The following is a 24,348-nucleotide window of genomic DNA, read 5'->3' as shown; positions in this document are numbered from 1 at the left end:
CTGATAACCATGTGTATGTGACAAATAAAATGTAATTTGGTTTTGGGCAGACCCCACCACCCTCTGGAGAGCCCTGCGGTTGCGGACGGTGCAGTTGCGGACGGTCAAGTCCGACAGGATGCTATCAATGATGCATCTGTAAAAGTTTGTGAGGGTCTTAGGTGCCAAGGCAAATTTCTTCAGCCTCCTGAGGTTGAAGAGGCGCTGTTGCGCCTTCTTCACCACACTGTCTGTGTGGGTGGACCATTTCAGATTGTCAGTGATGTGTACGCTGAGGAACTTGAAGCTTTTCACCTTCTCCATTGCAGCCCCATCGATGTGAATGGGAGCGTGCTCTCTCCTGAAGTCCACGATCAGCTCCTTCGTTTTGTTTAGTAAGAGATTATTTTCCTGGCACCACTCCGCCAGGGCCTTCACCTCCCTGTAGGCTGTGTCGTCGTTGTTGGTAATCAGGCCTACCACTGTTGTCGTCTGCAAACTTGATGATTTGAGTTAGAGGAGTGCGTGGCCACGCAGTCATGGGTGAACAGAGAGTACAGGAGAGGGCTAAACACTCACCCTTGTGGGGCTCAGACTCAGGGCCCCGAGCTTAGTTCTGAGCTAGGAGGTTACTATGGTGTTGAAGGATGAGCCGCAGGCATTCTTAAATGGGTATTCCTCTTGTCCAAAGGGGATAGGGTAGTGCGATGGCGATTGCGTCATCCTTGGATCTATTGGGGCGGTATGTAAATTGCAGTGGGTCATAGGGTGTCGGGTAAAGTGGAGGTGATATGAGACTCAACTAACAGAAGTGAGTGCAACGGGATGATAGTCATTTAATTAAGTTACCTTCACTTTCTTGGGTACAGAAACAGTGGTAAACATCTTGAAGCAAGTGGGGACAGCAGACTGGGATAGGTAGAGGGAGAATAAACACCAGCAAGCTGGTCTGCGCATGCACTGAGGATGCGGCTAGGGATGCCATCTGAGCCGGCAGCCTTGCGAGGGTTAACACACTTAAATGTCTTACTCACGTCGGGCACAGAGAACGAGGGCTCACGTCAGTGGCACTGTGTTATCCTCAAATCGGGCGAAGAAGGTGTTTAGCTTGTCCGGGAGAAAGACGTCAGATTCCGTGACTGGTTTTCCCTTTGTAATCCGTGACCGTCTGGAGTGTCTGCCACATACTTTTTGTGTCTGAGCCGTTGAATTGTGACTCCCACTTTGTCTCTGTACTGATGTTTTGTCTGTTTTGATTGCCTTACGGAGGGCATAACTGGACTGTTTCCATACAACCATATTCCAAGTCACTATACCTTGTTTAAATGCGGTGGATCGCGATTTCCATTTTGCGCAAATGCTGCCATCCATAAACAAAACAAGCACTGGAGACGAGCAACATTTTCTAACGCTATTTGCCCATTTGAAATGTGTTGCAGCACGCTGGTTTTCACTGCATTTCTGTTATTTTGAGAAGCGATAAAGCTGCAGCAAGAGGGGAGGGTATGGTCTACAATGCTGTCCCATATCAATAGTTTTAATTTGGACATCGGAGTGATTAGTTTTTCTGTTGTTCAGGCTAGCATGAAGGACAAAAAGTAGCTAGCCAAAGAGGTTAGTTTTGGAGAATAACAGAAGGAGTAGCAACTATTACTAAAGCATCGTTTCAGGTGAAAAGAAAAACGTATTTATGTAAACATTTGCTAAGATAGGTACACACCCTTAGTCTCTTGGGACATTCATTTAGAACCTAATTTTGTCACAGGCTTCCACAGCTCTCTGTATCTGAGGACAGAAAACATGACAAAGAAACAGGATTCATTATACTCAAATTAGATAGCACTGGAAACTATTTTTGCTATTATCTCTGTCCCCTCTAGGGGACTGAACTGGATAATCTTTTGATAATGTCATCTCACAAAATTTACATTTAAGTCATTTAAGTCATTTAGCTGACGCTCTTATCCAGAGCGACTTACAAATTGGAAAGTTCATACATATTCATCCTGGTCCCCCCGTGGGGAATGAACCCACAACCCTGGCGTTGCAAGCGCCATGCTCTACCAACTGAGCCACACGGGACACCAGGAACAAAATGACCTGCCCTGTACAGTAGCCTTGCTCGCTTCCTTTTCTGACAGCTGGAGCTGCAAAGTCTCAAAGTCTTGCATGGCTGCTATCTACGAATGAATACATAGATAAATACATAGATAAATACATACATAAATACATAGAGATAGCTAACTAATAGGAAGTTAGCTAGCTAGATTATATTTAATTCACTTAGTTATACAATATGTGAAGTTAGCTAGCTATAGCAGCTCATTTGAGTTGGCCAACACAGTGGCCTACTATAGGTAGCTAGTTAGCTAAAAAATAAATAATAATAATACTTGAATAAGTTTTCCCAATTTTTGCGGGTCCTTAGAAAAATGAAATATGGGCAAAGTACCAGATTCCCCCCCCCCCCCCCCCCCACCCCCAAAGTGGTAGCAATGCGTCGCCAGAGCCATGTGGACGATTGGAGACGGCAAAAAGCTTGTCTGCCTCCAACGGTTTAGAACGCGTTGTGATGTTGAACATTACCAGCGGACTAAATCCATATGCTCCGCCACACATCAGGAACACCAGGCTCTTCTAGACCTGACCAGGCACAGCCACACACCAGGAACACCAGGCTCTTCTAGACCTGACCAGGCACAGCCACACACCAGGAACACCAGGCTCTTCTAGACCTGACCAGGCACAGCCACACACCAGGAACACCAGGCTCTTCTAGACCTGACCAGGCACAGCCACACACCAGGAACACCAGGCTCTTCTAGACCTGACCAGGCACAGCCACACACCAGGAACACCAGGCTCTTCTAGACCTGACCAGGCACAGCCACACACCAGGAACACCAGGCTCTTCTAGACCTGACCAGGCACAGCCACACACCAGGAACACCAGGCTCTTCTAGACCTGACCAGGCACAGCCACACACCAGGAACACCAGGCTCTTCTAGACCTGACCAGGCACAGCCACACACCAGGAACACCAGGCTCTTCTAGACCTGACCAGGCACAGCCACACACCAGGAACACCAGGCTCTTCTAGACCTGACCAGGCACAGCCACACATCAGGAACACCAGGCTCTTCTAGACCTGACCAGGCACAGCCACACACCAGGAACACCAGGCTCTTCTAGACCTGACCAGGCACAGCCACACACCAGGAACACCAGGCTCTTCTAGACCTGACCAGGCACAGCCACACACCAGGAACACCAGGCTCTTCTAGACCTGACCAGGCACAGCCACACACCAGGAACACCAGGCTCTTCTAGACCTGACCAGGCACAGCCACACACCAGGAACACCAGGCTCTTCTAGACCTGACCAGGCACAGCCACACACCAGGAACACCAGGCTCTTCTAGACCTGACCAGGCACAGCCACAAACCAGGAACACCAGGCTCTTCTGACCAGGCACAGCCACACACCAGGAACACCAGGCTCTTCTAGACCTGACCAGGCACAGCCACAAACCAGGAACACCAGGCTCTTCTGACCAGGCACAGCCACACACCAGGAACACCAGGCTCTTCTAGACCTGACCAGGCACAGCCACACAGTAGCCTATAGCAACACTGACTGGAAATCAATAACCTGTGACTCGCTCTATTGAAAATAAATACAAATACATTTGTTATTAAATCATTACATTATTAGTTGATAAGGTATTGTAGTATGAAACCCCCACCCCTTTTTCCCCCTTCATATTTTTGTTGTTGTGGATCCTGGTGGTTGAGTCCCTGCCAGGAGAAGCCAAGCCGGTCCGTGTGTTTGTGCTTGCTGGGACTTGTTGCTATAGTGAGCTGTTGCCTTCTTTTTAAATGTATTCATTTTTTTTATTTTTATGATGTTACCGATGTTATCGACGGTTACTGTGTCTTTGGCCTAACGTTGTAGGCCTTTCTATTGTACTGGTCTGTAATGGACTTTAATATGGGGAATCAGCTTGCCATATCGACTGTTTGAACTGCAGGGTACGTACTGGTGACCCGTTTTTGAATGAATACCCATTTACAGTTGACCTTCCATCTACACAGTGAACAGAGCTGAACCAAGAGTCCACACAAATCCACACATGTATGCCAAGCAAAAAACTATAGATTTTAATGTTTAACAAACCGTACTACTCTATGCACAATGAATACTTTAAACAATTTACACAGTAAATACAAAAATGAAAGCCATTTACTTGAAAAACAGTGCAGTTTTGTTACCAAACTTTGAATCTACACACTTCTTCCTGTAAAGTTATTATTATTATTTTTTCATTGTTCAAAGTAGTCCTTCTGCATGGAGTTCTATTGTTTAGTGAACTTTTTAAATCAATGGTTTTTGTTTGGTATGCATTTTAATGTAAAACATCTGAATCGGCATAATTCTGTTACCATGGAATTGCCCGTCTGTCTGTCACTGAGTGTTATTGGACTTGTCTAGGCCTAGTTTCGTCCTGATATCCCCCTGGTCGTTACATTGTGGTTCTGTCCTGATATCCCCCTGGTCGTTACATTGTAGTTCAGTCCTGATATCCCCCTGGTCGTTACATTGTGGTTCAGTCCTGATATCCCCCTGGTCGTTACATTGTGGTCCAGTCCTGATATCCCCCTGGTCGTTACATTGTGGTTCAGTCCTGATATCCCCCTGGTCGTTACATTGTGGTTCAGTCCTGATATCCCCCTGGTCGTTACATTGTGGTTCAGTCCTGATATCCCCCTGGTCGTTACATTGTGGTTCAGTCCTGATATCCCCCTGGTCGTTACATTGTGGTTCAGTCCTGATATCCCCCTGGTCGTTACATTGTGGTTCAGTCCTGATATCTCCCTGGTCGTTACATTGTGGTTCAGTCCTGATACCCCCCTGGTCGTTACATTGTGGTTCAGTCCTGATATCCCCCTGGTCGTTACATTGTGGTTCAGTCCTGACATCCCCCTGGTCGTTACATTGTGGTTCAGTCCTGATATCCCCCTGGTCGTTACATTGTGGTTCAGTCCTGATATCCCCCTGGTCGTTACATTGTGGTTCAGTCCTGATATCCCCCTGGTCGTTACATTGTGGTTCAGTCCTGATATCTCCCTGGTCGTTACATTGTGGTTCAGTCCTGATATCCCCCTGGTCGTTACATTGTGGTTTAGTCCTGATATCCCCCTGGTCGTTACATTGTGGTTCAGTCCTGATATCCCCCTGGTCGTTACATTGTGGTTCAGTCCTGATATCCCCCTGGTCGTTACATTGTGGTTCAGTCCTGATATCCCCCTGGTCGTTACATTGTGGTTCAGTCCTGATATCCCCCTGGTCGTTACATTGTGGTTCAGTCCTGATATCCCCCTGGTTGTTACATTGACGTCGGTCTGTGGTTCAGTCCTGATATCCCCCTGGTCGTTACATTGTGGTTCTGTCCTGATATCCCCCTGGTCGTTACATTGTGGTTCTGTCCTGATATCTCCCTGGTCGTTACATTGTGGTTCAGTCCTGATATCCCCCTGGTCGTTACATTGTGGTTCAGTCCTGATATCCCCCTGGTCGTTACATTGTGGTTCAGTCCTGATATCCCCCTGGTCGTTACATTGTGGTTCAGTCCTGATATCCCCCTGGTCGTTACATTGTGGTTCAGTCCTGATATCCCCCTGGTCGTTACATTGTGGTTCAGTCCTGATATCCCCCTGGTCGTTACATTGTGGTTCAGTCCTGATATCCCCCTGGTTGTTACATTGACGTCGGTCTGTGGTTCAGTCCTGATATCCCCCTGGTCGTTACATTGTGGTTCTGTCCTGATATCCCCCTGGTCGTTACATTGTGGTTCTGTCCTGATATCCCCCTGGTCGTTACATTGTGGTTCAGTCCTGATATTCCCCTGGTCGTTACATTGTGGTTCTGTCCTGATATCCCCCTGGTCGTTACATTGTGGTTCAGTCCTGATATCCCCCTGGTCGTTACATTGTGGTTCAGTCCTGATATCCCCCTGGTCGTTACATTGTGGTCCAGTCCTGATATCCCCCTGGTCGTTACATTGTGGTTCAGTCCTGATATCCCCCTGGTCGTTACATTGTGGTTCAGTCCTGATATCCCCCTGGTCGTTACATTGTGGTTCAGTCCTGATATCCCCCTGGTCGTTACATTGTGGCTCAGTCCTGATATCCCCCTGGTCGTTACATTGTGGCTCAGTCCTGATATCCCCCTGGTCGTTACATTGTGGTTCGGTCCTGATACCCCCCTGGTCGTTACATTGTGGTTCGGTCCTGATACCCCCCTGGTCGTTACATTGTGGTTCGGTCCTGATATCCCCCTGGTCGTTACATTGTGGTTCGGTCCTGATATCCCCCTGGTCGTTACATTGTGGTTCGGTCGTGATATCCCCCTGGTCGTTACATTGTGGTTCAGTCCTGATATCCCCCTGGTCGTTACATTGTGGTTCAGTCCTGATATCTCCCTGGTCGTTACATTGTGGTTCAGTCCTGATATCCCCCTGGTCGTTACATTGTGGTTTAGTCCTGATATCCCCCTGGTCGTTACATTGTGGTTCAGTCCTGATATCCCCCTGGTCGTTACATTGTGGTTCAGTCCTGATATCCCCCTGGTCGTTACATTGTGGTTCAGTCCTGATATCCCCCTGGTCGTTACATTGTGGTTCAGTCCTGATATCCCCCTGGTTGTTACATTGACGTCGGTCTGTGGTTCAGTCCTGATATCCCCCTGGTCGTTACATTGTGGTTCTGTCCTGATATCCCCCTGGTCGTTACATTGTGGTTCAGTCCTGATATCCCCCTGGTCGTTACATTGTGGTTCAGTCCTGATATCCCCCTGGTCGTTACATTGTGGTTCAGTCCTGATATCCCCCTGGTCGTTACATTGTGGTTCAGTCCTGATATCCCCCTGGTCGTTACATTGTGGTTCAGTCCTGATATCCCCCTGGTCGTTACATTGTGGTCCAGTCCTGATATTCCCCTGGTCGTTACATTGTGGTCCAGTCCTGATATTCCCCTGGTCGTTACATTGTGGTCCAGTCCTGATATCCCCCTGGTCTTAACATTGTGGTTCAGTCCTGATATCCCCCTGGTCGTTACATTGTGGTCCAGTCCTGATATCCCCCTGGTCTTAACATTGTGGTTCAGTCCTGATATTCCCCTGGTCGTTACATTTATTTCTGTCTGTCAGAGTTTGTACCTGGATTGTTGACATGTTTGAGGGTTAAACATTAACCCAGCGATAAGTTAAGTACTGTACCTGCCTGCTGATGGTGGGGGTGTACTGGTGTGTGTGTGTGTACTGGGATGTGTGTGTGTGTACTGGGATGTGTGTGTGTACTGGGATGTGTGTGTGTGTGTGTGTGTACTGGGATGTGTGTGTGTACTGGGATGTGTGTGTGTACTGGGATGTGTGTGTGTACTGGGATGTGTGTGTGTACTATTGTGTCGTGGTGTGTGTGGGTGGGTGTCCTGGTGTGGGTGGGTGTACTGGTGTTTGTGTGTACTGTGTTGTGGGTGGGGCTGGGTGTACTGGTGTTTGTATGTGTATAGTGGTGTGTGTGTGTACTGGTGTGTGTTTGGGTGTACTGGTGTGTGTGTTCTTTGGGTGCTCAGCTCAACCTCACTGAACAAAAACATAAATGTAACATTGAACAATTTACTGAACTACAGTTCATATAAGGAAATCAGTCAATTGAAATCAATTCATTACATCCTAATCTATGGATTTCACATGACTGGGAATACAGATAATAATCTGTTGGTCTCAGAAACCTTAAAAAAAAAAGAAAGTAGTGGCCTGGATCAGAAAACCAGTCAGTCTGGTGTGACCATCATTTACCTCCATGCAGCGAGACACATCTCCTTCACATAGAGTTGATCAGGCTGTTGATTGTGGCCTGTGGAATGTTGTCCCACTCCTCTTCAATGGCTGTGAGACAGAGCTGGATATTGGTGGCAACTGGAACACGCTGTCGTACACGTTGATCCAGAGCATCCCAAACATGCTCAATGGTTGACATGTCTGGTGAGTATGCAGGCCATGGAAGAACTGGGATATTTTCAACTTCCAGGAATTGTGTACAGATGCGACATGGGATTGTGCATTTATCATGCTGAAACATGAGGTGATGGCGGCAGGTGAAATGGCACGACAATGGTACTGACAATATTGCCATCCATAAAATGTAATTGTGTTCGTTGTCCGTAGCTTATGCCTGCCCATACCATAACCCCACCACCACCAAGGGAGCACAATGTTGACATCAGCAAACCGCTCGCTCACTCGACGCCGTACCCGCTGGTACAGTTGAAAACAGGATTCATCCGTGAAGAGCACACTTCTCCAGCGTGCCAGTTGCCATTGAAGGTGAACATTTGCCCACTGAAGTCGGTTATGACGCTGAACTGCAGTCAGGTCAAGACCCTGGTGAGGACGACGGGCATGCAGATGTGCTTCCCTGAGATGTTTTCTGTCAGTTCGTGCAGAAATTCTTCGGTTGTGCAAACCCGCAGTTTCATCAGCTGTGCAGGTGTCTGGTCTCAGACGAACCCGCAGGTGAAGCAGCCTGATGTGGAGGTACTGGGTTGGCGTGGTTACACGTGGTCTGCGGTCGTGAGGCTGGTTGGACGTACTGCCACATTCTATAAAACGATGTTGGAGGTGGCTTATGGTAGAGAAATTAACATTACATTTTCTGGCAACAGCTCTGGTGGACATTCCTGGAGTCAGCATGCCAATTGCACACTCCCTTAACTTGAGACATCTGTGGCATTGTGTTGTGACAACTTCACATTTTAGGGTGGCCTTTTTTTGTCCGCAGCACAAGGTTCACCTATGTAATGATCCTGCTGTTTAATCCGCTTCTTGATATGCCACACCTGTCAGGTGGATGGATTATCTTGGCAAAAGAGAAATGCTCACTAACAGGAATATAAACACATTTGTGCACACAATTTGAGTGAAATAAGATTTTTGTGCGTATGGAACATTTATGTATGTGTATGTATGTGTATATATATTCACATACATATACATGCATACATACATATATGTATATATATACAGTGGGGAGAACAAGTATTTGATACACTGCCGATTTTGCAGGTTTTCCTACTTACAAAGCATGTAGAGGTCTGTAATTTTTATCATAGGTACACTTCAACTGTGAGAAACGGAATCTAAAACAAAAATCCAGAAAATTACATTGTATGATTTTTAAGTAATTAATTTGCATTTTATTGCATGACATAAGTATTTGATCACCTACCAACCAGTAAGAATTCCGGCTCTCACAGACCTGTTAGGTTTTCTTTAAGAAGCCCTCCTGTTCTCCACTCATTACCTGTATTAACTGCACCTGTTTGAACTCGTTACCTGTATAAAAGACACCTGTCCACACACTCAATCAAACAGACTCCAACCTCTCCACAATGGCCAAGACCAGAGAGCTGTGTAAGGACATCAGGGATAAAATTGTAGACCTGCACAAGGCTGGGATGGGCTACAGGACAATAGGCAAGCAGCTTGGTGAGAAGGCAACAACTGTTGGCGCAATTATTAGAAAATGGAAGAAGTTCAAGATGACGGTCAATCACCCTCGGCCTGGGGCTCCATGCAAGATCTCACCTCGTGGGGCATCAATGATCATGAGGAAGGTGAGGGATCAGCCCAGAACTACACGGCAGTACCTGGTCAATGACCTGAAGAGAGCTGGGACCACAGTCTCAAAGAAAACCATTAGTAACACACTACGCCGTCATGGATTAAAATCCTGCAGCGCACGCAAGGTCCCCCTGCTCAAGCCAGCGCATGTCCAGGCCCGTCTGAAGTTTGCCAATGACCATCTGGATGATCCAGAGGAGGAATGGGAGAAGGTCATGTGGTCTGATGAGACAAAAATAGAGCTTTTTGGTCTAAACTCCACTCGCCATGTTTGGAGGAAGAAGAAGGATGAGTACAACCCCAAGAACACCATCCCAACCGTGAAGCATGGAGGTGGAAACATCATTCTTTGGGGATGCTTTTCTGCAAAGGGGACAGGATGACTGCACCGTATTGAGGGGAGGATGGATGGGGCCATGTATCACGAGATCTTGGCCAACAACCTCCTTCCCTCAGTAAGAGCATTGAAGATGGGTCTTCCAGCATGACAACGACCTGAAAGACACAGCCAGGGCAACTAAGGAGTGGCTCCGTAAGAAGCATCTCAAGGTCCTGGAGTGGCCTAGCCAGTCTCCAGACCTGAACCCAATAGAAAATCTTTGGAGGGAGCTGAAAGTCCGTATTGCCCAGCGACAGCCCCGAAACCTTAAGGATCTGGAGAAGGTCTGTATGGAGGAGTGGGCCAAAATCCCTGCTGCAGTGTGTGCAAACCTGGTCAAGAACTACAGGAAACATATGATCTCTGTAATTGCAAACAAAGGTTTCTGTACCAAATATTAAGTTCTGCTTTTCTGATGTATCAAATACTTATGTCATGCAATAAAATGCAAATTAATTATTTAAAAATCATACAATGTGATTTTCTGGATTTTTGTTTTAGATTCCGTCTCTCACAGTTGAAGTGTACCTATGATAAAAATTACAGACCTCTACATGCTTTGTAAGTAGGAAAACCTGCAAAATCGGCAGTGTATCAAATACTTGTTCTCCCCACTGTATGTATGTATATATGTATGTGTATATATGTATGTATGTGTATATATTCACATACATATACATACATATACATGCATACATACATTTCTGCTATTATATATACATCAAAACTATGAAATAACACACATAATTCAGGTAAGAGTCTGTAACCTTACTGAGGGGAAGTCCAAGCCGTGCCGTGCAGTAGCTGTCTAAGAGAATGCAGCGGCCCTATGAATGGCTTGATTCTCTTGTGTGTCAAATATTAGTGTTTCATGGTTGTAGCTGGAAGAGAGAAGCCAAGGATGGTATCTCCCGCTTGTATTCTTTATTTGTTTTATTTTACACTCATCTGTGTGTCATAAAACCAACACTAACCGACGTTACTGCAACTTATTTTTATGTTCTTGTCTTGAATCAGTTAAATTACTGTCGTTGAATGAACCACTGCTTATCAAGATGGCTACTGACATGTCTCCTCTTCTCTCTTCTCCAGTTTGTCAGAGTAAGGACATCCGTAACAACATGACCAACCTGCAGTTGTTAGAGAACTGCACGGTGATCGAGGGCCACTTGAAGATCCTCCTCATGTTCAAGACTGAGGACTTTAGGGGAATCAGCTACCCCAAGCTGACCGTGGTCACCGACTACCTCCTCCTGTTCAGGGTCTACGGTCTGGAATCCCTCAGCGACCTGTTTCCCAACCTGACGGTGATCCGAGGCAACAACCTGTTCTTCAACTACGCCCTGGTTCTGTTTGAGATGGTGCACCTGAAGGAGCTGGGACTCCACAGCCTCATGAACATCACTAGAGGAGCCGTGAGGTTGGAGAAGAACCCGGACCTCTGCTACCTCTCCACCCTGGACTGGTCCAAGATTCTGGACACGGTGGAGGACAACTACATCGTGTCCAATAAGAACAGCCAGGAGTGTGGGGACGTGTGTCCGGGCACGGCCCAGGGGAAGACCACCTGCCCACAGACCACCATCAACGGACAATTTGGAGAGCGCTGCTGGACTCAGAACCACTGCCAGAGAAGTAAGTGGTCTATTTATTTGTTTTAGTTACTCCGTCTGGTAAAGAACACACAATACAGAGTACTGAATAGAAATGTCGATATCTCAAACATTGGTTCCCCCACTCCGTTTTCTTTTGGTTCATTTCCTGATACGTGCCATATGTTCAGTTGGAATTATGTGCATCTATGAAGGTGTATGCCTGTGTGCTTGGCATTTTCATCCAATTGAATCCCTGTTACCTGTGTCAACTTGTAGATTGAGATAAGGTGTTATATATTGTTACACGTAGGAGAAGTTGAACTCTGCCTCTGGATGTGTGACTTCTCCTCTGATGTCGTTTCACCTCCTGTAAAGCAGGAAGTCTCTGGAGCTGTCTGTCTGTTAGGTATCAGGGTGGATGAGAGAGCGGCAGACAGATGATTACGGAAGAGAGATTTCATTCGGATGAATCATGTTCATAACAGCGAGGGATCGTTGTTCTTTCTATAGTACGCCACGGGTTATGCCTACTCCCCATCTGGGATGAGAGGGGGGGGGGGATACCTAGTTTGCAATTTAAAGTTATCAGGCAGACTATCATTGGATAGTGAAAATGCATTTGATGGGGAAAGGCGCAGCCTGTGCTCTCCCCTGCTGTCATCCCCTCTCTTCTCAGTGTGACGGATCAGTGTGTGTATAAATCAGTTTGTTCGTGTGTCTGTAAGAATCAGTTATTTTTACACTGCTGCTACTCGCTGTTTGTCTATGCATAGTCACTATACCCCTACCTACATGTACAAATTACCTCGACTAACCTGTACCCCCGCACATTGACTCGGTACCGGGTAAAGTAATTAAAAAAAAAAATGTTTTTAAACTGTATTGTTGGTTAAGGGCTTGTAAGTAAGCATTTCACGGTAAGGTCTACACCTATTGTATTTGGCGCATGTGACAAATAAAAATAGATTAAATTTGAGTTCACTCAACTAGTATCTGTCTGTTAACACAGGCTAGTTCACTCAACTAGTGTCTGTCTGTTAGATCACAGGCTAGTTCACTCAGCTAGTGTCTGTCTGTTAGAACACAGGCTAGTTCACTCAGCTAGTATCTGTCTGTTAGATCACAGGCTAGTTCACTCAACTAGTATCTGTCTGTTAGAACACAGGCTAGTTCACTCAACTAGTGTCTGTCTGTTAGAACACAGGCTAGTTCACTCAACTAGTATCTGTCTGTTAGAACACAGGCTAGTTCACTCAGCTAGTATCTGTCTGTTAGATCACAGGCTAGTTCACTCAACTAGTATCTGTCTGTTAGAACACAGGCTAGTTCACTCAACTAGTGTCTGTCTGTTAGAACACAGGCTAGTTCACTCAACTAGTATATGCTATTGTCTGTTTGTTGGACCTCAGGAATATTAGCTTACGTCTTGGCGTCAGCTAATGGAAATCCTATGAAATAAAGTGAAACACAATCTTGTAACTGTCTGTCTAACACAAGCTAGTAACTAGTGATGCGGGAAGATAACCCATAGTTACATGTCGGGACATTGTTTTTGATGATGTATTGAATCTTATAGTTATGGCAATATCGCACAATTATTGATCTATTTGGCTGCGCCAAAACTTCAACATTTGTCCTTCATAGCTTGTTCTTCGTCATCTTTTTAAACAGGGAGCCAATGTGTTTTCAGCACTTTTATTTCCATAACTGATCAAACCTTGTCTCACTCTCGTCCCTCTGCAGAGAACATTTGGTGAACAATATGTTTGGAACATCGAATTTGAGAAAAAATAAATCACAGTATCGAATCGCAATACATATTGTATCGACACCTAAGTATCGTGACATTGTATCGTGAGGTCCCTGGCAATTCCCAGCCCTACTAGTAACAGTCAGTCTATGTAACACAAGCTATTATCAGTCAGTCGGTCGGTTAGTCAGTCTTCCCGGTGCAGAGATAGACAAAATGGCTGCTATTGTAAGGCACTGAGAATGGTTATTATTTTGTGAAGGGGATTATAGCGTCTTGTTTCTAGGGCTCAGACTAGTGTTCAAAGTATTTAACAACCTCAACGGTCGTATTTATATTTTCACATTCATTCCCGATTACAGCTCTGTGTCGTGTCTTCTTATATGTCTTAGCCCCCGTGTCTCTGGAAATATAGAAATCTATTATTTGAAGAATTCTCGACCATTCTTTCTTTGATTTTATTCTTCCATCTTGTTTAGTGAAAGGTGTGTGTGTGTGTGTGTGTGTGTGTGTGGAACGAACACTAGAATCTCACAGGCCTACGTCAGTCAGAACCATTAATGATAGCTTATACTTATTTTTTTTAAATATGCTGTTAAAAAAAATCACCATCTAAAGTATGCCGCCGGGTCTTAAAAAGAGACCTTGCTCTCCACAGAGGGAAGCTACTATAGAGGGATTCTAGCTAGCGGAGTGGCTAATGAGTGATAGAGTGAACAAATGAGAGGGAGAGATGGAGGCAGTGAGAGTGTAGGGCTGGGAATTGCCAGGGACCTCACGATACCATATCACGGTACTGAGGGACCTCACGATACCATATCACGGTACTGAGGGACCTCACGATACCATATCACGGTACTGAGGGACCTCGCGATACCATATCACGATACTGAGGGACCTCGCGATACCATATCACGATACTGAGGGACCTCGCGATACCATATCACGATACTGAGGGACCTCGCGATACCATATCACGATACTGAGGGACCTCGCGATACCATATCACGATACTGAGGGACCTCGCGATACCATATCACGATACTGAGGGACCTCGCGATACCATATCACGATACTGGGGGACCTCGCGATACCATATCACGATACTGAGGGACCTCGCGATACCATATCACGATACTGAGGGACCTCGCGATACCATATCACGATACTGAGGGACCTCGCGATACCATATCACGATACTGGGGGACCTCGCGATACCATATCACGATACTGAGGGACCTCGCGGTACCATATCACGATACTGAGAGGCCTCGCGATACCATATCACGATACTGAGGGGCCTCGCGATACCATATCACGATACTGAGGGACCTCGCGATACCATATCACGATACCGTATTATCACGATACCGTATTATCACCATACCGTATTATCACCATTCCATATTATCACCATACCGTATTATCACCATTCCATATTAGCACCATACCGTATTATCACCATACCATTGTCGTGTCTTTGCTATCATTAAAATTGAAGACTTATAGTTTTTATCAAAGATTCTCTGTAATTAGTTATTACGCGATCAACTAAATAATAACGTAACTAATTAACTATGAATTTGCGGCACCAGGGAATGTATTCAGATTACAAAGTTATAATTTCCCAATATAACCTTTCAGATATTTTCATATCTGATCAATAGTCTTCTGATAAATGATTTATTTATTTTACCTCACGTTAGTCTCATTCCAAATGTCGTAAATTGTTGGTTATCTGCACGAACCCAGTCTTCACTGAGTCATCCATACATCAATTGTCTTAAATCATTTATTTATTACGAACTAAGTAATTCACAGAAATGCATAAACAAACAAACAAACAAACTTAAAATGGTTACATGAAATGATGGGAGAAATATGCCCTAGTGGGCTGAACCGGCATGGCGGCTTGTTAGACAAAGGGAAAATTGGGGGTCGACTAAGAAGTCACTACAGAGTTCATAACAATTGACATGCTAATCCTTTACACATGAACGCTCACTCATTCGGGAACAATTGCAATCAATATATATATATTTACGCTCAGTGTGTCGTCTTGATCGCTGGAGAAAAGTTAGTTTCTGTTGGAGAGTTTCGTCCGTCTCTCTCTGTTATTGTGGATAGTTCAGAGTGACATTCGTTATAGAATGGATGTTTCGGCGGTTGTCGTTCTTCGCGTTCAATGATACCGAATTCCTAGCTGCAGACTAGTAGTCAATATCAAAGACTTGTTCTTATTCATCTAAGCGTTTAACCACGTGGTATGGTTAACAGATTCAGCAATGGTACTCAACCTTCGTTCTCCTATGGAGAAAAAACATGGTCTCGTGATAATTTCTCAGTTGGGTTTTTATTCGGAATTGCAGAAAGGGGCTGTCCCAGGATGTCTGACCCTAACTGGGCTCAGGGGCGGGTCCTCGGATTTAGTTCAAATCAAAAGGGATTTGTATTTTTCTTCATTAAACAGTCCAAAATCATATTACACAAACAGTATCATACTCACTCATTCATTTTATACAACAATTAGATGTAAACCTCATATCTGAGGTTATTATATAAACAGCGGTATGGTAATGTAGCCACACAGTCTCCCATGAGTTTCCCCAGTTGTGACAAACGGACCGGTTAATAGCTGGAATCTTCGCCGATCTTTTATACTTTTTCAGGAACATGAAATGTGTTCGTACCTCAAGTTCTGTGAGGTGGAAGAAAACCCTTTGTCCTGAAAGTTTACCCTCTCTCTAATACTGTTTGGCCATGAGGAGATTCTCAGGAATTTACGACGTCTCTCTGGCCACAGCATGGGTTGAAGGAGGAAAGGGGGAGGCAGGGAGTGGCAGGGAGAGGGGGATGGGGCTTGATGTACCCAAACAGGCAACGTCATGACACCATATTACCACCATACCATATTATCACCATACCATATTACCACCATACCATATTATCACCATACCATATTATCACCATACTGAGAGACCTCACCATACCATATTACCACCATACCATATTATCACCATACCATATTATCACCATACTGAGAGACCATACCGTATTATCACCATACCGTATTATCACCATACCGTATTATCACCATACCGTATTATCACCATACCATGTTATCACCATACCATATTATCACCATACCATATTATCACCATACCATATTATCACCATACTGAGAGACCTCACCATACCATATTATCACCATACCATATTATCACCATACCATATTATCACCATACCATATTATCACATACCATATTACCACCATACCATATTATCACCATACTGAGAGACCTCACCATACCATATTATCACCATACCATATTATCACCATACTGAGAGACCTCACCATACCGTATTATCACCATACCGTATTATCACCATACCGTATTATCACCATACCGTATTATCACCATACCGTGTTATCACCATACCGTATTACCACCATACCGTATTACCACCATACCATGTTACCACCATGCCATGTTACCACCATGCCATATTATCACCATACCATGTTATCACCATACCGTATTACCACCATACCGTATTATCACCATACCGTATTACCACCATACCATATTACCACCATACCATGTTACCACCATGCCATGTTATCACCATACCATATTACCACCATACCGTGTTATCACCATGCCATATTACCACCATACCATATTACCACCATACCATGTTACCACCATGCCATGTTATCACCATGCCATATTATCACCATACCATGTTATCACCATACCATGTTATCACCATACCATATTACCATACCATGTTATCACCATACCATATTACCACCATACCATATTACCATACCATATTATCACCATACCATATTACCACCATACCATATTATCACTATACTGAGGGACCATACCATATTATCACCATACCATATTATCACCATACCATATTATCACCATATTATCACCATACCATATTATCACCATACTGAGGGACCATACCATATTATCACCATACCATATTATCACCGTACCATATTATCACTATTTTATCACCATACCATATTATCACCATACTGAGAGACCTCACATACCATATTATCACCATACCATATGAGGAGAGTGGCGTCCCTGGCTAGGGAAAGGGCAGCGTCACTATGAGGAGAGTGGCGTCCCTGGCTAGGGAACGGGCAGCGTCACTATGAGAGAGTGGCGTCCCTGGCTAGGGAAAGGGCAGCGTCACTATGAGGAGAGTGGCGTCCCTGGCTAGGGAACGGGCAGCGTCACTATGAGGAGAGTGGCGTCCCTGGCTAGGGAAAAGGAGGAGGAAAGGGGGAGGCAGGGAGTGGCAGGGAGAGGGGGATGGGGCTTGATGTACCCAAACAGGCAACGTCATGACACCATATTACCACCATACCGTATTATCACCACCATACCGTATTACCACCATACCATATTATCACCATACCATATTATCACCATACCATATTATCACCATACCATATTATCACCATACCATATTACCACCATACCATATTATCACCATACCATATTATCACCATACTGAGAGACCTCACCATACCATATTATCACCATACCATATTATCACCATACTGAGAGACCTCACCATACCATATTATCACCATACCGTATTATCACCATACCGTATTATCACCATACCGTATTATCACCATACCGTATTATCACCATACCGTGTTAATACCATACCATGTTATCACCATACCATATTATCACCATACTGAGAGACCTCACCATACCATATTATCACCATACCATATTATCACCATACTGAGAGACCTCACCATACCGTATTATCACCATGCCGTATTATCACCATACCATGTTATCACCATACCATATTACCACCATACCATATTACCACCATACCATATTACCACCATACCATGTTATCACCATACCATGTTATCACCATACCATGTTACCACCATACCATGTTACCACCATACCATATTACCATACCATGTTATCACCATACCATATTACCACCATACCATATTATCACCATACCATATTACCACCATACCATATTATCACTATACTGAGGGACCATACCATATTATCACCATACCATATTATCACCATACCATATTATCACCATATTATCACCATACCATATTATCACCATACTGAGGGACCATACCATATTATCACCATACCATATTATCACCGTACCATATTATCACTATATTATCACCATACCATATTATCACCATACTGAGGGACCATACCATATTATCACCATACAATATTATCACCATACTGAGGGACCTCACCATACCATATTATCACCATACCATATTATCACCATACCATATAATCACCATACCATATAATCACCATACTGAGAGACCTCACATACCATATTATCACCATACCATATGAGGAGAGTGGCGTCCCTGGCTAGGGAACGGGCAGCGTCACTATGAGGAGAGTGGCGTCCCTGGCTAGGGAAAGGGCAACGTCACTATGAGGAGAGTGGCGTCCCTGGCTAGGGAACGGGCAGCGTCACTATGAGAGAGTGGCGTCCCTGGCTAGGGAAAGGGCAGCGCCACTATGAGGAGAGTGGCGTCCCTGGCTAGGGAAAGGGCAGCGTCACTATGAGAGAGTGGCGTCCCTGGCTAGGGAAAGGGCAGCGGCACTATGAGGAGAGTGGCGTCCCTGGCTAGGGAACGGGCAGCGTCACTATGAGAGAGTGGCGTCCCTGGCTAGGGAAAGGGCAGCGTCACTATGAGGAGAGTGGCGTCCCTGGCTAGGGAAAGGGCAACGTCACTATGAGAGAGTAGCGTCCCTGGCTAGGGAAAGGGCAGCAGCTGTGACGGTCTTCTCCCCATCATGTGATGGGCACTAGTTTAGTCAAGCGGTGTACGGCAACGCTGGGGCCATTTCTAAAACATTATGCAATGCCTCTCACATGTACAGCAAGGTGTGTGTGTGTGACGGTGTGTGTCCTCAGCCAAGGAGAGAACGAGAGAGCTCCTGTTCCCTCCTTTCATCTGACACGTGTTCTATCTACCCCTCCACCATTGCCCAAGCCCCCTCCACATTTCCTGCATTACGTCCTCCTCTACCGCTCTGGAGCAGTACTAGACGGGTTTGTCTTTGACTTCTGAAAGGCACCTCATGTAACTAATGGAGCGGGCGGGGTGTTATTTACTTGCGTGGTTGCGCAATGTACCAACAGTATGCACACATGCGGCTCGTCTCTGTCGCGCTCTCTCGCTCTCGCCTCTCTCTGTCTTTGTCTCTCTCTCTTTGTCCCCCTCCGCTGGGTATGAGTGTGCTATCTTTAATTAGAGTGAATGAAGACTTCCACACGTGGAGGTACAGTACATTAGATGGAGCTTGAGTGGAAACTCTGTAGTGACTAACTAAACTCTGTAGTGACTAACTAAACTCTGTAGTGACTAACTAAACTCTGTAGTGACTAACTAAACTCTGTAGTGACTAACTAAACTCTGTAGTGACTAACTAAACTCTGTAGTGACTAACTAAACTCTGTAGTGACTAACTAAACTCTGTAGTGACTAACTAAACTCTGTAGTGACTAACTAAACTCTGTAGTGACTAACTAAACTCTGTAGTGACTAACTAAACTCTGTAGTGACTAACTAAACTCTGTAGTGACTAACTAAACTCTGTAGTGACTAACTAAACTCTGTAGTGACTAACTAAACTCTGTAGTGACTAACTAAACTCTGTAGTGACTAACTAAACTCTGTAGTGACTAACTAAACTCTGTAGTGACTAACTAAACTCTGTAGTGACTAACTAAACTCTGTAGTGACTAACTAAACTCTGTAGTGACTAACTAAACTCTGTAGTGACTAACTAAACTCTGTAGTGACTAACTAAACTCTGTAGTGACTAACTAAACTCTGTAGTGACTAACTAAACTCTGTAGTGACTAACTAAACTCTGTAGTGACTAACTAAACTCTGTAGTGACTAACTAAACTCTGTAGTGACTAACTAAACTCTGTAGTGACTAACTAAACTCTGTAGTGACTAACTAAACTCTGTAGTGACTAACTAAACTCTGTAGTGACTAACTAAACTCTGTAGTGACTAACTAAACTCTGTAGTGACTAACTAAACTCTGTAGTGACTAACTAAACTCTGTAGTGACTAACTAAACTCTGTAGTGACTAACTAAACTCTGTAGTGAGTAGTAATTGTGGTGTTTTTACTGTGTTCTGTTCAGTCAGTACAGTGCCTGGACTAGAGTAGTAACTAAGTGCTGCTATGGCTCAACCATGCTTCCCCCTCACATCACAGAGACCACTTAATATCCACAGACACAGGAGATGGAAACAATCCATCTGAGTCCCAAATGGTACCCTATTCTCTATATAGTGCACTGCCCTATGGACCCTGGTCAAAGGTAGTGCACTAAATGGGGAATATGGTTATATTTGGGACGTAGGCGAAGTGTTTTGAGTGTGTGGCAGTTGGAAGAAGATGCTAAAGGAACAAATGTCATTTTAAAATAGTCCTTGGTCATTAGTAGACTGATGAGAAGTGACATTCATTGGCCAGGCAGCGCCGTCTGTTTCTGTTCGGTAACGGGCAGGTAGCCTAGCTAGCATAGAGGAGTGGAGGAGGTCATTCTTCTAGTAGGTTTTGCTCAGGCTGCAATTTCCTCTGGTTTTACAAGCTGTCACTAGTCGCTGTGGGTTTTCTGGTTGATTGAATGGAGCTGGCGTTGTGTTTCTCCATGTGTTCAGTAAGCTCCAAGTATTGGGACAGTGACACTTAAAAAAAAAAAAAAAAATTGGAGGAAAAAAAGTGTTTTGCTCTGTACTCCAGCGCTTTTGATTTGAAATCAAACAATGACTAGGAGGTTAAAGTGCAGACCGGCAGCTTTATTTTGAGGGTATTTTCATCCATATCTGGTGAACCGTTTAGATATTACAGCACTTTCTGTACATAGTCCCCCCAAAGGTATTGGGACAAATTCGCTTATGTGTACTAAAGTAGTCAAAAGTTTAGGATTTGGTCCCATATTCATAGCATAAAATGACTACATCAAGCTTGTGATTCTAGAAATTTGCTGTTTGTTTCCGGTTATTTTGTGCCCAATAGAAATTAATGGGAAATAATGTATAATGTCACTTTTTTTGTAAATAAGAGTAGAATATGTTAAAACGTCTCTATATTAATGTGGATGCCACCATGATTACAGATAGTCCTGAATGAATCGTGAATAATGAAAGCTACAGACTCGCAAATATCATACCCCTAAGACATGCTAACCTCTCACCATTACAATACCAGGGGTGGTTAGCATTTTATATTATACCCCCAGGACATGCTAACCTCTCACCATTACAATACCAGGGGAGGTTAGCATTTTATATCATTACCCCTAAGACATGCTAACCTCTCACCATTAAAATAACAGGGGTGGTTAGCATTTTATATCATACCCCCAAGTCATGCTAACCTCTCACCATTAAAATAACAGGGGAGGTTAGCATTTTATATCATACCCCCAGGACATGCTAACCTCTCACCATTACAATACCAGGGGAGGTTAGCATTTTATATCATTACCCCTAAGACATGCTAACCTCTCACCATTACAATAACAGGGGAGGTTAGCATTTTATATCATACCGCTAAGACATGCTAACCTCTCACCATTACACTAACAGGGGAGATAAGCATTTTTCTGGGGGGTGATATTTGTGTGTCTAACTTTCTCACTCATTATTCACGATTCATTCAGGATTGTCCATAACCATGGTAGTAGCACCAGAGCCAAAACAACAACAAATGTGTCACTGTCTCAATGCTAACTAACTGTACGTAGCCATACGTGTACTGTGGCGTGGGGATAATGCTCAGACCTAAAATCAATATGCAACAGTCTTAGAAATATATAAATAAATGAACTGGCCTAGATTTCATGCATTTCCTGGATCAGTGAGCTGAAAAATGAGCTGAAAAATGATACCAGAATTTTTTCGTACTCCCAAAAATATTTTGTGCACAAATTTGTTTACCTCCCTGTTAGTGAGCATTTCTCCTTTTAACCAAGATAATCCATCCACCTGACAGGTGTGGCATATCAAGAAACTGATTAAACAGCATGGTCATTACACAGGTGCACAGGTGCTGGGGACAATAAAAGTTCACTCAAATGCCACAGATGTGTGCAATTGGTATGCTGACTGCAGGAATGTCTACCAGAGCTTTAGCTAGAGAATTTAATGTTCATTTCTCTCCCATCAGCCACCTTTTACAGAATTTCGCAGTACTTCCAACTGACCTCAGAACCGCAGGCCACGTGTAACCACGCCAGCCCAGGACCTCCACATCTGGCTTCTTCACCTGTGGCATCGTCTGAGACCAGTCATCCGGACAGCTGATGAAACTGTGGGTTTGCACAACCAAAGAATTTCTGCACAAACTGTCAGAAACCGTCTTAGGGAAGCTCATCTGCGTGTCCGTCGTCCTCACCAGGGTCTTGACCTGACTGCAGTTTGGCATCGTAACCGACTTCAGTGGGCAGATGCTCACTTTTGATGGCCATTGGCACATTGGAGAAGTGTGCTCTTCACGGATGAATCGATGGCAATTTGAGTGCACAGAGATACAGTGACGAGATCCTGAGGCCCGATTTCGTGCCATTCATCCGCCGCCATCACCTCATGTTTCAGCATGATAATGCACAGCCCCATGTCACAAGGATCTGTACACAATTCCTGGAAGCTGAAAATGTCCCAGTTCTTCCATGGCCTGCATACTCACCAGACGTGTGCGACAGCGTGTTCCAGTTGCCACCAATATCCAGCTCTGTCTCACAGCCATTGAAGAGGAGTGGGACAACATTCCACAGGCCACAATCAACAGCCTGATCAACTCTATGTGAAGGAGATGTGTCGCGCTGCATGGAGGTAAATGATGGTCACACCAGATACTGACTGGGTTTTCTGATCCACGCCCCTGCCTTTTTTTTTAAGGTATCTGTGATCAACAGATGCATATCTGTATTCCCAGTCATGTGAAACCTTAGATTAGGATGTAATGAATTGATTTCTATTGACTGATTTCCTTATATGAACTGTAACTCAGTAAAATCTTATTGCATGTTGTAATGTTGTAAAGGCCGTCATTGTAAATAAGAATTTGTTCTTAACTGACTTGCCTAGTTAAATACACACATAAAAAAAAAAAAAAAAAGATATATATTTTTTGTAAATAGCTATGGAATTTTCTATTCGTTTGTTCCAGTAACGTCCTCTGGTCTTTGTGAATAGCTTTAGGTTTGTTCCAGTAACGTCCTCTGGTCTTTGTGAATAGCTTTAGGTTTGTTCCAGTAACGTCCTCTGGTCTTTGTGAATAGCTTTAGGTCTGTTCCAGTAACGTCCTCTGGTCTTTGTGAATAGCTTTAGGTTTGTTCCAGTAACGTCCTCTGGTCTTTGTGAATAGCTTTAGGTTTGTTCCAGTAACGTCCTCTGGTCTTTGTGAATAGCTTTAGGTTTGTTCCAGTAACGTCCTCTGGTCTTTGTGAATAGCTTTAGGTTTGTTCCAGTAACGTCCTCTGGTCTTTGTGAATAGCTTTAGGTTTGTTCCAGTAACGTCCTCTGGTCTTTGTGAATAGCTTTAGGTTTGTTCCAGTAACGTCCTCTGTTCTTTGTGAATAGCTTTAGGTTTGTTCCAGTAACGTCCTCTGGTCTTTGTGAATAGCTTTAGGTTTGTTCCAGTAACGTCCTCTGGTCTTTGTGAATAGCTTTAGGTTTGTTCCAGTAACGTCCTCTGGTCTTTGTGAATAGCTTTAGGTTTGTTCCAGTAACGTCCTCTGGTCTTTGTGAATAGCTTTAGGTCTGTTCCAGTAACGTCCTCTGGTCTTTGTGAATAGCTTTAGGTCTGTTCCAGTAACGTCCTCTGGTCTTTGTGAATAGCTTTAGGTTTGTTCCAGTAACGTCCTCTGGTCT

At 44.4% G+C, this 24,348-nt stretch overlaps 1 protein-coding gene across 3 annotated transcripts in view; it reads left to right on the top strand.

Moving 5' to 3' along the window:
• The window catches only part of LOC139541620 (insulin receptor-like), a 206,184-nt gene that overhangs the window by 39,320 nt on the left and 142,516 nt on the right, over nt 1–24,348 (top strand). For all 3 annotated transcript variants that reach the window (XR_011668371.1, XM_071346446.1, XM_071346445.1), the window contains exon 2: nt 11,134–11,676. Coding sequence is in view for 2 of the 3 variants with exons in the window: in XM_071346446.1 (XP_071202547.1) it covers nt 11,134–11,676 (543 nt within the window). In the remaining variant the exon portion in view is untranslated. The remainder of the gene's footprint in view (nt 1–11,133; nt 11,677–24,348) is intronic.

The sequence above is a fragment of the Salvelinus alpinus genome, chromosome 16 (genome assembly GCF_045679555.1).
Source record: "Salvelinus alpinus chromosome 16, SLU_Salpinus.1, whole genome shotgun sequence".
Classification (NCBI taxonomy): domain Eukaryota; kingdom Metazoa; phylum Chordata; class Actinopteri; order Salmoniformes; family Salmonidae; genus Salvelinus; species Salvelinus alpinus.
This window is presented reverse-complemented; position numbering and strand designations above follow the sequence as displayed.